Below are 14,878 nucleotides of genomic sequence, written 5' to 3' on the forward strand. Positions count from 1 at the left end.
CCGCAAGACTTTTTTGACAAACATTATTTTTAAGAATACACACAGAAAATTTCATATCGTTCCGGTCAATATTTTCGAAGTTACACCCAAATTTGCAAAGGCGTTTCAGAGTGCTTAAAGGTGCAAGGTCGAACTTTAAGTGCGTTTTTTCCCAAAATGGTGTTTTCAAAGTTGGTGACCAACATTACTCAAAAAGGGCTGAACCGATTAGTCTCAAATTTTAGCAATTAATTAATTAAATTTTTTTTAGTAATTAATCCAAGATTTTTTCTCACCGAAAAATATTTTTTTATAAACAATTTAAGACCGAAATTTTGGTCACAAATCGATTTTTTTTTGAGAAACCGCTTTGCTTTACTAGATTTAACATTATTTTAACGAAATCTGTTCGGTTGTTTAATTGCAGAAGATCCAGTTCAGAGATATTATATGTATACTGATCTCCGCAAAACGTCTTTTTTGAGAGGAGCTCCCAGAGTTCAGCTGTAGTTCCTTTTCAAATAAATATTTTAATAATACAAATACTTAAAATGCAGTTGAAAGATAACATAATATGTGTACAAATTTTTTCTCAGCAAAAATCTAAAAAATTCACTTTTTTCAGCCTTCTAACTGTTTATAACCCAATAACAATGGAGTAGGGAGCTGAAGAAAATCGTTTTGGGATGATGGCTATATATACATACATATGTGTGGTGAAAGCGGATATGAAATTTATGAGCTACTCAAAAGAATTAATATTTCGGGAATGTTTGTTTACAGCACTTTTGTCCACGCTTGGTTCGAACCCATTCAGCCATAAAAACTTTTTACCTACGCATGCCCAGTAAATAGGAAATCAAAAAATTGTATCAAAGGAAATTAATATGGTGTATCGACTAGATCAATCTCAAGACGTATTCGAGATGATCTTCACATGAAAGCAACACACTTGAAGAGAATTGGGCTTAAGTATAAGTGACATTTCCAGTGCCACCCGCTCACTATCATCTACTTGTATTTACAGAATTCAGCGCCGAAAAAGTTTTTAATTAACAAAATTACACAATATTCGCAAAAGCTTTCAAAGAGTCAAAAACTTATATTCCAAGGTTTCAACGAGGTCACTGAAACATCCAGCTGTTGTTTGAAAGAGAGTCCCCTGTGAAGGACTTCTGTGAAAAAGGTCTTAAATATGAATTAAAAGTGTATCAGCACAATGTCTTAGAAGGCATGGCAAAACAGTTAAACAATATTCTGACCGATGGAGAATCTTTTAAGATATAAGGCTTCCACTCATCAGTGGCTTTAAAGCAATATTACTCGCTTCATAATTGCAGACAATTAGCCGTCTGGAAGTCCAGATTTGAATCAATTGAATTACAGCTTGCAGTCAGAGTTGTTTGGAGAATTTCAAAAAATTGTTAATACAAATATAAATTGTACGTGATGTTATTAATCAAAGACCAAACCTTTTGGAGCTTGTGTTTAAGCAAGAAGTGACCATTATAAATAAATTTTGTACATTATATGCGATGGTAACTAAAAATAACTTTGTTATCAAAACTATTACGGTGACATTTTTATAACGATCTAAACTTATAACAGAACTTATGGCAAGTCTAAGTATAAAGATAAATTTTAGCTTTAAAAATTCTCGAGAAATTTTGAATCTGTTATTTAATCTCAAATGCATCTATGGAAAATATATTGCTCAATCAAGAAGACATGGATATGTTATTGAATCTTAAATGAAATTATAGGCAAGGTTCTAATGATGTTAGAATTCAAAATCATATACCCCGATATGCTCTAAACATATTTGCTTTAGTATTCCGATAATAATCATGTAAGTAATACTATTATTTGCGGACAAGTTTTTATATAAACGCTTTCTCTGCGAAAATTTTCTCTCTCTCTCTCTCTCTCTCATTTCAACTTTCCATATCACAATTTCTTTTGATATTGCAAATTGTTTATAATATTATATGCTTTGATATTCATTCATTTCATTATCTCATATAAGCTTATATATATGTACCTAAGTGCATTAGGGTGCCACTTTCTTAAGTTATAAGCTTGCTTTTCTGTGTTCAATATTGACAGTCATTATCATTAGTAAATTAAATTTTCTTAAAAAAAATACCACACCCTAATGCATATTTAAAAAAAAGTACAGTGTTATCAACCACATGCCTTGCTTACTTGAATTATGCTTACACGAATTATTAAAAAGTTACCTAATATATAAATATTTATATATTTATATACATATGTATATATGAACATTAGGGCTATCCTCACTTATAACGTACTCACAATTACGCGTATAAGTAGGCAAATTGCAGCGAGCTTAATTAAAAACGAAACCTTTTGTTAGTTGGACCACCCTGTATACGCATAAATGCTTAAAAACTGATTTTGATTCCTTAAAAAGTTATTTTCGAAGTTCTTTGTTTTTTTCTAAGTCCATTTGTGAGCAGATTTTCGAAAATGCAATTTTTTATGCTCAAATATGAAATTAATGCAATTAAGAACACACCTAATGTATAAATATCCTTATTTATCTGCGTTTTTAAATGCTTAAATATGAAATATTTATAAATAAGGACACACCTAATGTACATGTATCCTTATTAGTTTTTCTTGAAACAATTAATAGTAAATTCTTCAAAAATACCATTTTTATGCTCAAATATGAAAAGTATACAAATAAGGACACACTTAATGTACATACATCATTATTTTTACATTTTTCTTAGAGCACTCAGTAAGCAAATTTTCGGAAATGCATTTTTTATGCACAGATATGGAACTTATACAAAATAGGACACCCCTAATCTACGAATATCATTATTGTTGCATTTTTCTTTAGACCAATTAGTAACAAAATTTTAGAAATTGTAATTTTTCATGCTCAAATATGAATTATATACAAATAAGGACACCCCTAATGGACATGTTTCCTTAGGTTTACATTTTTCCATAGAGCAATTATTTGCAAATTCTTCGAAAATGCAATTTTCTCTACACGAACATGATTAATAAACAAAAAAGGATACCCCTAATGCATATATGTACATATATAATTATGTTATAAGTTAACAGTATATATTAATTTTAACGTTTTCTTTTACTAATATTTCCGTTACAAATATAATTAATATTAATTTTAATAGAATTTAACTAACTACTGGAAAGTTGGAGTTAATATACTATGGTTAACGGTAAAAACAACTCAGGACACTTTCGCGCCCCATGAATCGGTTTCATGGTACATGCGCAATATGTTATCCTTGATGAGTTTGGTTTTCTCTGCAAAGAATGGTTAGTGTAGAGTAGGATTTATTCACGACAAACCTTAGGTACTCACCCTTTGATAAAGTATGGCTTGCCGTTGCCGATTGTTTCTTCAAAAATTCTAGGCACATATCTTGAGGTAGGCCCAATGAGTGCATATTACAAGTAAAGGCCCTGGAAGTATTCACAATTATGTAGTAAATATGAACTTAATATTTAGACACTCGATCAAATCCACTCACCCCAGTTGTCGAAACACAATATTCTCGATGGAATGCGGATCGAGATGTGCGTGCTGCTTATCAGCGGCTGCTGCAGCGCTCGACGCACCCATCAAAGCTGTCGACTCGGCCGAAGCACCAGCACCACCAACTGCGGACGTGTCTTCGGCACTGGTCTGTGAAGCGGATTTCTTCGTCGACTGCACCTTTAAGGCCACAATATTACCATGATGTGAGGAACTGGACGTGGAAGCGATTTCCCCATCAATCGGTGCATCCGTTAACAACGCGTTCTCATTCGTTACCTCAGCTGGCGAATTCTCATGCATACTCGACTCAACCGCTATCTTTGTTGTGAACTGCGCTTTGTTGCGCTGCTTCCTTTCGGCGCGCCGCTTACGCATCGCCAAACGATGGTCACGTTCACTTTGCACAGCTTCGAAGAATGCGGCACCCCAAAAACGTTGACTATACCATATCGGTTGCTGACGCATGAAAATGTAAAGATACTGGCGATACGGTTCACAGCCAGGAACTTCAACTGTAGAGTTTAAAATAAATATTAAGTTCCTAGTCATGTTAGAAAAGTACAAAACGCATACTCACTTTCATTGTAGAACATAAAGCAAGTATTCATGATTAACGCTGCCGGCGCATAGTCTTCACTCTCACCGCACTCAAATAAGACGATGGCAAAATATTGTACCAGCGAATGGAAGGTCACCTCATCTACACGCTTTGATTTGGCTTTCTGCTCGAGCAAGAAACGTGTAAACCACTGTCGTCCCGCATCGATACGTGCCAATGCGCCAAACTCTGCCTTCAATTCCAGTCCAATCGCCGAGGCATTCGTGAAAAGCACTTCTATGAAACGTTTCATAAACTCCTTGATCGGTTCCTCGCCAGCGCGGCAGTCCAAACTGATGGATGATGCCCATGACGGTACTGAATTTTGTGACTCCGAACGTATAAAATTACGCCAATCGGTAGATTCAATGCTTGGACTCGCTTGTACATCGGGATCGTCACGCAAACTGGTCACAGTGCTGCTATTCGAGTTGCGACTGCGTGGCGGCACCGCCATACTGGTGCCCGATTGTGTCATAGCTGGTATATCCATATGCAGGTGAGTGGGATGGTTGCGCTGTTCAGTGGAATTGCCGCATTCACGATCCGAGGGTGGTTGCACATCGATTTGCGGTGCGCTGGCATTTACGCTCAACAAATCGGTAATGCGTGATAAATCTCTTTGTATGTCGAGTTCACTGCGCCTTGCGCCGGGTATGGCGCGTCCGGGTCGCCCATAACCACCGGAATGACGTGACTCGATGGAATTCGAGCGTGTAGTGCTGCTAACATGCGAACGATTGACAGGCGGTGAGTATGAAGACGATGTGGAGCTGGAAGTTGAGGAACTGGAATCGGAACGCTTGTTTTTGTCACGTGCACTGGCGCGGGCAGCCTCCAAGCGAGGTCCTATAAAATTAGATTTCAAAATATGTTGCGAATTTAACGAAATTAACTGTTATACTCACTAGGTGCTAAGTTGGGATATCGAAACCGTCCTGATATGATCTCTTCATGTGCCCGTCGCGCCTTAATGCGTCGAAACTCATAATCTATTTTCGTATAGTCAATGGTCTCGTCAACTGTGTTAGAAACAAATACAATTTAATCTCAAAGCAGCAAGCAAATATTATAGCTTTCATGCTTACATGTAGGAACCTCCTCGTCATCATCACAATACTCCGATTCGCTGGAGCTAATGCTAAGCGTAAGCTGAAAAAGACAAATTCGAGAGTATAAAGTTATATTTATAGGTTCTTATGTCAGGGTTTGTATAAAAGTACTATTAAAGGCTCTATTACTTTGTATTATTTATGAAGGTCAAATTTGCTTCTCAAACTAAGTAATAATCCAGCTCACATATAGAACAAGTTATTATTGTTGTAGTGAACAAATTCACCAAATATTATTCCAGAATGCTGTCGAGTTGAAATTTATCACCTATTAGGACTACGAGCCCTTATAACCGAACGTCATGCCAATGTATGGAGCTCATAACTGGGCTTACCTATGAATGAAAGTGTAAGGAATCCAACAAAAGTCAGTTTGTCTTGGAATTAGCAACATTCTTGCTGGACAAATCCGGTGAAATACTCATTACTGCAAGAAAATTTTCTTGACACTGAAAGACTTATCCAATAAACCATCATTTCAGCGGCTGTATTTAAAGTACAAAACAAGTAAAGTAAGTTAGAGAATAAAATTCCCTTGAAAAAAGATAACAGAGACTACGAACTTGTTCTAGAAACCGAAAGAATATATAGGCAAACATGCCTCACAAACAAAGTCTTCATAAGCTTGAGCCTAGGTTAGAAAAAAGTGATATTAATATATCTGATGAGTCGACGTTACGAGTTCTCGAGGGAAAGGTTCAACGTAAGATTTATGGTCCTTTGCGCATAGGCCACGGCGAATGTCGCATTCGATGGAAGCTGTATGAGATATACGACGACACTGTCGGTGAAAGCAGAAGAAGAGGTAGACATCCAATCCGTTGGAGAAAGGTATCTCGAATTGGCGCCAAATTGCAAAAAGAAAAAATACTGGCGCTCTGTTGTTAATTCGGCTATAATCGCGTAAGCGCTGTCTATGCCATAAAAGAAGAAGAAGACATCCTGATATTCGAGGCCATTATTTCACAGACATTGATGAGACACTGTTTTTCGAAAAAATGTAGTGATTTTGGAAGCAATCGTGCTTTCATTTTACTTAGGCCCAAATGATCTTTGAAAATAGTTTTCATTGATCCTTCCGATATTCCAACGACACCAGTAAGATATTTGATAGCTAAACGTCGATTCTCAAGCACCAGTCTCACAAAAATTTGTTTAAATATATTCCCTTAAGTCTGGAGGAATTCCCGATAGTTTAAAACGTAATCTATTTTCGAATTACTGACTATACTCGACTATAAACCCACATACGATCGCATTTCATAGAGAGCCTAGCAATAGCAATACTAACCAGAAATATTTGCCATAATTTCTAAAGAGTTTAGTACTTCATATTCTCATAACAATACTTGAAATTTCGAAGATTATCAGGCAAATTAAGATGACGTCTTCCTACGCACTAGATTAAGAAGATTGCATTGAACTAAACAGCATCCTTTCTAACACAATATTACTAACACACTCATAAAATAGTGAATCAATAACCATTACCTTATTTGCTTCCTTTGACTAAATATTTAACTAATCGCTTACAGTCATAACCACACAACTGGAAGCACATGGTTCTAGGCAACCAGTTTGAATGCACACCCACTTTCTGCCTCCTTCTTCCTCACCTTCACTCTGCTGACACAGCCAAACATACATACATAATTCTTTAACATGAACTTAACCCAGATGTGCCAATGCACAATGGCCTCGACAATGGCACAATCGAATTGTGTGGCAACAGCAAATGCCAACAAACATAGCTGAATGTCCTAAAAAAAACAGCATAAAAACAACAAAAATCAAAGAGCGACAGAACATATTTAAAAAAAAGCAAAAGTAATATTCTACATTCCGGTCTGTCGGTTGGACTTGTTTGGCGCCCCTGAACTTAACCATGGTGCAGTCCACACATACATGCACACACACATGCAGAGTAGTGACACTGGCGCTTGTGAGCTTTGGCTGTGGCTGCAGTGGTGGGTAGGCTGCTCGAATTGCCGCAATCGGTCGATGTCACAGCGGGTGACAATCGAGGTAAATGTTAAGCGTTATTGAATGATGTCAAGCATATTTTATGCAACTGTGTGGGTGTATTGGTCACACCACCGCAAGTTATTAAAGAGAAAATAGTATCAAACGAAACTAAAATAATCCATAAAGCCAGTGGTTTACGCAAACATATTTAGCGATTCAAGTACAGTAGTGTGTGAAAAAATGGACTTAGTAAAAACTTTTTCGTGTTTAATTTAAGTTCGAAAGTATTTGAAAAATATTATGTCTTTATAAAATTTTTGAAAATCCTGATTAATTGTACAGTAGTGTGTGAAAAAATGCACTTTGTAAAAAAATGTTCGTGTATCGCTTAAGTACGAAAATATTTGAAAAATACCATGCCTTCACAAAATATTTGAAATTCCCGAATAATTGTACAGTAGTGTGTGAAAAAATGCACTTTGTAAAAACTTTTTCGTGTTTAATTTAAGTTCGAAAGTATTTGAAAAATATTATGTCTTCATAAAATTTTTGAAAATCCTGATTAATTGTACAGTAGTGTGTGAAAAAACAGTACTTGGTAAAAACTTTTTCGTGTTTCATTTGAGTACGAAAATATTTGAAAAATACCATGCCTTCACAAAATATTTGAAATTCCTGAATGTACAGTAATGTGTGAAAAAATGCACTTTGTAAAAAAATGTACGTGTATCGCTTAAGTACGAAAATATTTGAAAAATACCTTCACAAAATATTTGAAATTCCCGAATAATTATAAAGTAGTGTGTGTAAAAATGCGCTTTGTAAAAAAATTTTCGTGTAAATTTAAAATCGAAAATATTTGAAAAATATCCTTGTAAAATGTTTAAAATTTCTGTACAATTGACCTCACATAACTTAAAAATATGGTTAGATGAGGTTAAGCTAGAGATGAGTCTAAAGAATGGTGGTGTCTGTAGAAAAGAGAGACGGCAGGCAGCGATTGACAAAAATACTTGTAAAGTTATGATGCTACCGTTAGCTCCAAATATGTAGCTACCACAGCCTCAGTTCCAAGGCTTATCCACAGAAAACTATATAAACACCCAGAAACTATCAGTGGCATGTTTAATGACAGCTGTCAAAATTCCTTATTGTATAACATCTAGACTTCATATTTACTAAGTAAAATCATTCAAGCTGGACCTGTGGATCTCTATTAGTTCGGTACGGCCTTCATAATGGCAGTACTTATAAAGTTCTCAGCGCTAGAGACTTAATCGACCTTTTTATTTGTAAGCAGTACCCTGAACATAAGAATTTCTTGGGTTAGATGGTACCTATTACATTAATTTGGTACTTGGCTGCCAATCCGGTGCAGTACTTTTGATATGGAATCCACAAATTGCCAGAAGTATGGGAAAAGGTTATAGCTTCAGTTGAGTAATAATTTCAATGATACTTTAAACATGAATTTCATAAATGTATGTTCAAAATGTGAAAACCCGTACCAATGTAGTTATGGACCCCAGAAATTACCTGGGAATAAATACCCATAGGACTTGCTGAGGAAATCGAAACAAACCGAGTAAGGTGCCGAACTAATTTGGTTTCAGTCTTTGCTGTTAAGCTGAGCTGAGCAAGCAAACTTTCCTCCCTGCATTCATCTTAAATATGAAAGCCCCTAGCAATTAAGCTAACTAAGCTATCTTCCTGCACTCATCGTTAGTATGAAAGCTCCTAACAGTTCTGGCACCAACTCAACTTGGGAAAGAGTAACATTTAAAACCTTCACTGATAGTTTATAGGCGCTGGAAGACCATGAGGTTGGGTAAAAGGAATGTTTATAGGAAGAATAAGGTCTTTCTTGATGTCATTTCTGGGTACTTCAGGGACACATTACACAGCTGTAGATACTTTACTAGCAGTCGATACTCCTAACAGTTCTGGCACCAACTCAACTCATCTATGTATGGAGTGCGACTTCAATCAACAAGTAATATTGAAAAACTGCACTGACAGTTCGAAGGCGCTTAGAAGACCTTGCGGTTGTGGAATAGAAATGTTTATAAGGATAGTAATGTTTAGAGGTCTTTCTTGACGTCTTGTCTGTGAAATACTGAGACACATTTCTCGTTGGTATTAAGCTGCAATGGAATTTATTGATGGATGAAAATGCCGTGTGGTCAGTTTACTATCGTCTATAAAGTTTTAGCTTAGAGCTCTATGCTCCTTTAGATTTTCATGTAAAAAGGGAAGCAAGGGTATTAATGGTAACTATAGAATCCACAAAATATTCGGAATAGGCAGACGCTGTTGAACAACTAGCTTCAGTGCGACTACGAGATCCCTCTGGTCTAGTACAGAATACAGGAGATCCACTGGATTACTTGCTCATAGTGAAGTTTTTCTTGCCGCATTTTTAGGAGATCTTACTGATCATTGACCAGTAGGCGAGTGTGCGTAACGATGAAAATTTTGTCGGACGCTTAAGGCCAGCTTGATTTGGACGAGTCGAGCTGAACATTTTTCCGGACTGTCAATATTGTGTGAGGTATAAGGTGAGGTAGAAACATCCATCCATCAAGACTTTTGCAAGTTGAATTATATCGGCGGTCATATATTCGGCGAGTCTGGCGATATCAGCAATCTTAACAAATTTGAAAGTATTCGACGCAGTACCCGCCGGGCGAAGCAGAGGAAGAGGAGGAAGGACCTGGCTTCACTTGGAATATCCAATTGGCGCTACTTAGCGAAAAGAAGAAACGACTAGCGCGCTGTTGTTAACTCGGCTATAATCGCGTGAGCGGTGTCTACGCCAATAAAGAAGAAGAAGAAGAACCTGTCAGTCAATATTTGAGATCACAAACGGCGTTCTCAGCAGACCAAGTGGGACGGTGGGATCCGTTTTTGGAGCCGTTCTTGGACCACCTTAGATCTGGAAACTGTCTTTGAATCGAAATTTTAACCGAGTTAGGTAGGTAGATAACGCATGTAAGACCTTTAGTAGGCGCATTTTGAAACCACTGGTTCTAAAATCGCCTCTCAACCTAACCTAACGCACTTAGTCACTAAAAAAATAAAATGGAGTAATATAAACAAAATTTATGATAAATATCCAATATTTCAAAATTTCCTACGTGTTGGTTCTTTAAGTAAAATATCTCGCACTCACCTTATTCGAAATACCGTTAAGCAGCTCATTGCTATTCCCAAGCACCGTTAGAAATTTCGACTTCAATATACCAATGCCGGGAGTGCGGCCCATAAAGCTTTTGATTTTCGAGCGTTCGCCACCCGGCGGCGTAGGCGGACAGGTATTCAGGTCCACCATCTTTTTGCTGCTGCTGTTGTTGTTGTTATGCTTGTTGTTCAGCATTCACACCAGGCGCTGCACTTAATTAATTGCTCATACGCCGTGTAGGCGCGCGGTAGTAAGCTGGTGTGCGACCTTGTGCTGCATAAATGCATGCGTTTTTTGTTGTTTTTTTTTATAAAACTTTTTTGTTGTTGTTGCTGTTATTAATTTTTTCTTTGCTACAATTATGCGTTAAGCAGTTAAAATGGACAATTTTTTTATATGTATTATTTTATTTTTTCTGTGTTGTAAATACGCGCACGTGTTTATATATTTTTCTATTTTGAATTGCTTTTTTGCTAAGTAATTTTAATTAAATATTTAAAACGTTAGCACAAATTGCACAACATTTTTGGTCAGCTGCACATATCCATATGGTAAACGCTCGTCGACCAACTGCTGTGAGTGTCGTGTGTATTACGTTATCGGCATAAAATTGCGGCGTCGGCGGCTGGCGGCGTGGCAAGAGTTGGTGGCGGAATGCGATAGCAAACGCGTATATGCAAATATGCGACTGCAGAGGCATGCCACACAGCGCACACTAACGCACTATTGTTTAGCGCGCTTATGTGTGTGTGAGTGTGTGCGTTCGCCTTTGTGTTACTTAGGTATGTTTATGGGCCAGCAGCAGCATTACCGTTGTTTATTGTTGATGTTATATCGATTTTTTCCGCTGCAGCTACACACGCACGCATACGTATAGCGGACTTCATATGCTGTCTTCACCGTTATGACTGTCTACGCGTGTGTTTGTGTGGCTTTTTTGTATATTTGCAGGCCTCCACGGCGGTACATGGCCAGATATTTCGTCAAAAGTGCTGCTGAATTGAAATTTTTTTTTGCTGCTTTGGGCAATTCTTTGAAGGTTATAATTTGGCAAGCAACGGACACGCCTACCAAGGTTGTACGACTGCTGCGTGGAGTGCAATAAAAAGTTCGCTGGTATATAATGGTTAGCGGGGTGAAGCGTCAGCAGCTTAATTAACACATGACACAGCGGGGCGTTTTAGCGCAATGTTTTTTGGAAAATATATATAATTTTTGCTGGAAACCCACCCAAATTGGATAGCAAGCTTTGGTTCTTACTTATGTGCGTTAATTTTTTTTCAAATTTTGGTGTTTTAATGATATTTTTTAACTTTTGTTATTATTGCTTCAAAATACTTTTTTTGATAATTTTTTGAATATATTTTTTTATTGAAATTTTTACTTTATATTTAATTTTTTAATTTTTTTTAGTTATTTATTTTTATTATTTTTTTTACTTAGTTTTATTATTTTTTCATTAAAAAAATTGTTTATAAATTTTTACCATTTTTTTTTAATATTTACTTTTATTATTTTTTTCTGCTTTTCATTCATTCATTCATTTTTTTAAATTATTTTATTTATTTTTTTAATTATTTTATTTTTTTGAATAATAAAATTTTCATTTTTTTATTAATTTAGTTTTCTTTTTTTTTGTATTAACTTTTTTTTTGCTTTAATTAATTTTTTTAATTATTATTTTTAATTTTTTTTCATTATTTTATTTTTTTGATTTATCTATTTTTGTTATTATTTCTTTGTTTAATTACTTTGCTATAACTTTATTTTAAAATATTTTGTTTGTTTTAATTATATATTTTTGTTTATTTTTTAATGTTTAATGTTTATTTTTTTTAATCATTTTTTGCTTTAATTAAAATTTATTTATTGTTAATTTTTTATTATTTATTTTCATAATTTTTTTAATTTTATTTATATTTTTAATATTAAAAAATTTTTAATACTTTTTTTTCCACTGCGCTGCCTAACTGCACTCACACACTTTTATTGCTAATAGCCAAGGCACTTTTTAGACGCACGCTTCTACATCAAATAAGCAAAAAATATCAATAAACCGCAGGAAAATATTTTTCTCTTACTTTCCCTCACCAAAAAATATTAAATTAATTTCCACAGCAAACTTAACACCACTTCACTGCGGATTTCCAATTTGACTGCAGCTTTTACACAACTCGCTGTTGCAGCAACACTGGCTGGCATTCGCCGCGCTCGACAAGGCTAAGCTGACTGCCAGCGCTACAATTGTACTCACGGCAATGTCCTTCGGTGCTGTACACGCCTCCAGCACAGCGTATAGCAACAAAAGTCGCGCCTTTCACGCTGCTGCCGAAAAACTATGCGGTCAGCGAGTGTGGGCAGCGTGTGAAATCAATGCCAACTTTTAGGCGCGTTAAATGCGCTCGCCGCACAATGGCCGAAGACAGCCTGACAAACGAGTGAAGTTACGAGCAAGTGGCGTAAATAAGTAATACCGGAGAGCGAATGGGCGTCGTATCCCAAAAAGAGAGAGTGAGAAAGCGAGAGTGAGCATCAGCGAAAGCGCTTTGAAAGCATAGAAATCTAGAGAGTACCAGCGTGAGTTAGTTAGAGCGCGCCCTACCAGCACTCAAAAACTCTCCTAAGCAAACATAATTTCTTAATTTCCACACACATTTCCTTAAAACACATACACAAATGCACGAGCATGTCATCGTGTAGGCGCGTCTACACGGCGTATGTGCAACATTTTGTTTGTTTACAGCGCGCCATCAGCTGTTTCGAAGCTTTTGCCTCACACCGGCTGGCATTTTTCGCAGCTTTCCTTTATTTACACTGCTCACTTAGGTGCTTATGCGCTCTTGTCGTGCGCTCATTTTGGCAGCGCTCTTGCTTCGCTGTGTTTTCAAGGCGAAAACTGCATTTTTTTGCCACAATTTTCTTTTACGCAGCTTCATGCTCACATCGTGCTAGCGCTCTTTTCTAAACTTTTTATTACCTGGTCTTTCGTTCCGCTAGTTGACATCAGCATTTTCTTCGTTTTGTTTACATTAGCGATTTCGAAAGCCGGAAGCAACAAATGCGCATGTGTTTTGTTTGTAGCTTTGTACGTTTGTTGCTGTTAATTTTGTTAATTGCGGCAAATTCGGCTTAATTCGCTGCAATGAATATGAAATTTCCGTTACACGTGCATACATATGCATATATAAGTATATCGAAGAGCGAGTGTATAGCGTTGATGTTGATGTATGCATGTGTGTGTTGATATAAATATTAAATGAAACCAAGAAAACTGTAATTATTACTATATTTTCTAAAATTGATTTTCTCTAATAATACACAAACTAATGCAGAAGTCTTTAAAACAGATGAAAGAGCAAGAAATTCTTAGTAGGTTGAAACTCATTGGAAATGAAAGATAAAATAACATATGTACACTAAAGGAACAACTAAGGAAGGGCTAAGCTCGGGTGCAACTAGCAAGAATCAAAGTCAGGGAAACATCTTATCTTATTGTAAAACGTCAACCAGAGGATCGGAATCTAACAATTTTATACATACATGTACTTTATATCTTATATAAAATTGCACTACACTGACCGACATATTCAACATAAGGTTTATTAGAAAAACGGAAACGGGTTGGAATAGTATCGGACCAAATCATGCTACACGTGGTGGCTTTTTCTGTGTTCACATACCGGCGAGAGATATGTGGATAGGGAGAAGAAGCGTAGTCAGCTTTGTCGTCGAAGCTGGGTGGGCTGGTTTTAGGGAGAGCTTACTGTAAGGAGCGGCTCGTCAATCTTGCTTCAAGCTACCGATCCGCAGTAGTTTTTTTCTGGAAAAATTGGCTCATATAAAGATGGTAGTAGACTAACTGCTACCAAGTGCAGCCTCTTTCAGAGAGGTGTATATTCACTCCAACAGCTTTCAAAGTTATTCGAGAAGTATCTCTCCTCACCAGAAATAGCATCAAGTTACTTCATTATCAGGCTCATTTGGGTGCCGGTCATCGCGGAATCGCTGACAGCTACACAGCCGATGAGCTAAGAAGAGGTGCTCCGATAACATCAGTGTGGGACCGAGTTGAATCTCCGGTTTCAACTTTCGTTCTAGCACTGGACTACTACTAGAATATAAATATAAAATATCCTGTTTTTAATGAGAATCTTGCTTTCAAAAATAATTCGCATCCTCTCCGAAACAATGATGTCGTAAAATTTCCAGAATTGGGTACAATCAACCAGTGAAAGTGAAACATCTACTTAAAAAATAAAAAATCAACAAAATTATTTTCTTGAAATATACTCTATATATATGTATATGATTGTAAATAAACTCTAAATTGGTACTCATATTTGCTCTTAGAAAAATTGATACTCATATTTGCTCTTAGAAAATATGAGTATCAATTTAGAGTTTATTCACAATTATTTGCTCCTTTCGATAATTATGGCGAGAAACAGGGAGATCTAAAAGACCAGTGTTATCTTTCTTTGGGTCTTCAATAA

The 14,878-nt window shown here is 36.4% G+C and overlaps 1 protein-coding gene across 1 annotated transcript; it reads right to left on the reverse strand.

Annotated features, from left to right (window-relative positions):
• Window positions 1-319: 319 nt before the first annotated feature.
• Window positions 320-11,713, reverse strand: LOC120769076 (uncharacterized protein KIAA0513). Its single transcript, XM_040095936.1, has 7 exons — window positions 10,377-11,713; window positions 5,216-5,279; window positions 5,036-5,149; window positions 4,107-4,976; window positions 3,522-4,041; window positions 3,353-3,453; window positions 320-3,294 (listed from the first exon to the last, which is right to left on the reverse strand). Exons 1-7 carry the CDS (start codon window positions 10,578-10,580, stop codon window positions 3,218-3,220), a joined length of 1,950 nt encoding a protein of 649 aa, XP_039951870.1. The 5' UTR covers window positions 10,581-11,713; the 3' UTR covers window positions 320-3,217.
• Between the last annotated feature and the right edge of the window lie 3,165 nt (window positions 11,714-14,878).

The sequence above is a fragment of the Bactrocera tryoni genome, chromosome 2, assembly GCF_016617805.1.
Source record: "Bactrocera tryoni isolate S06 chromosome 2, CSIRO_BtryS06_freeze2, whole genome shotgun sequence".
NCBI lineage: Eukaryota > Metazoa > Arthropoda > Insecta > Diptera > Tephritidae > Bactrocera > Bactrocera tryoni.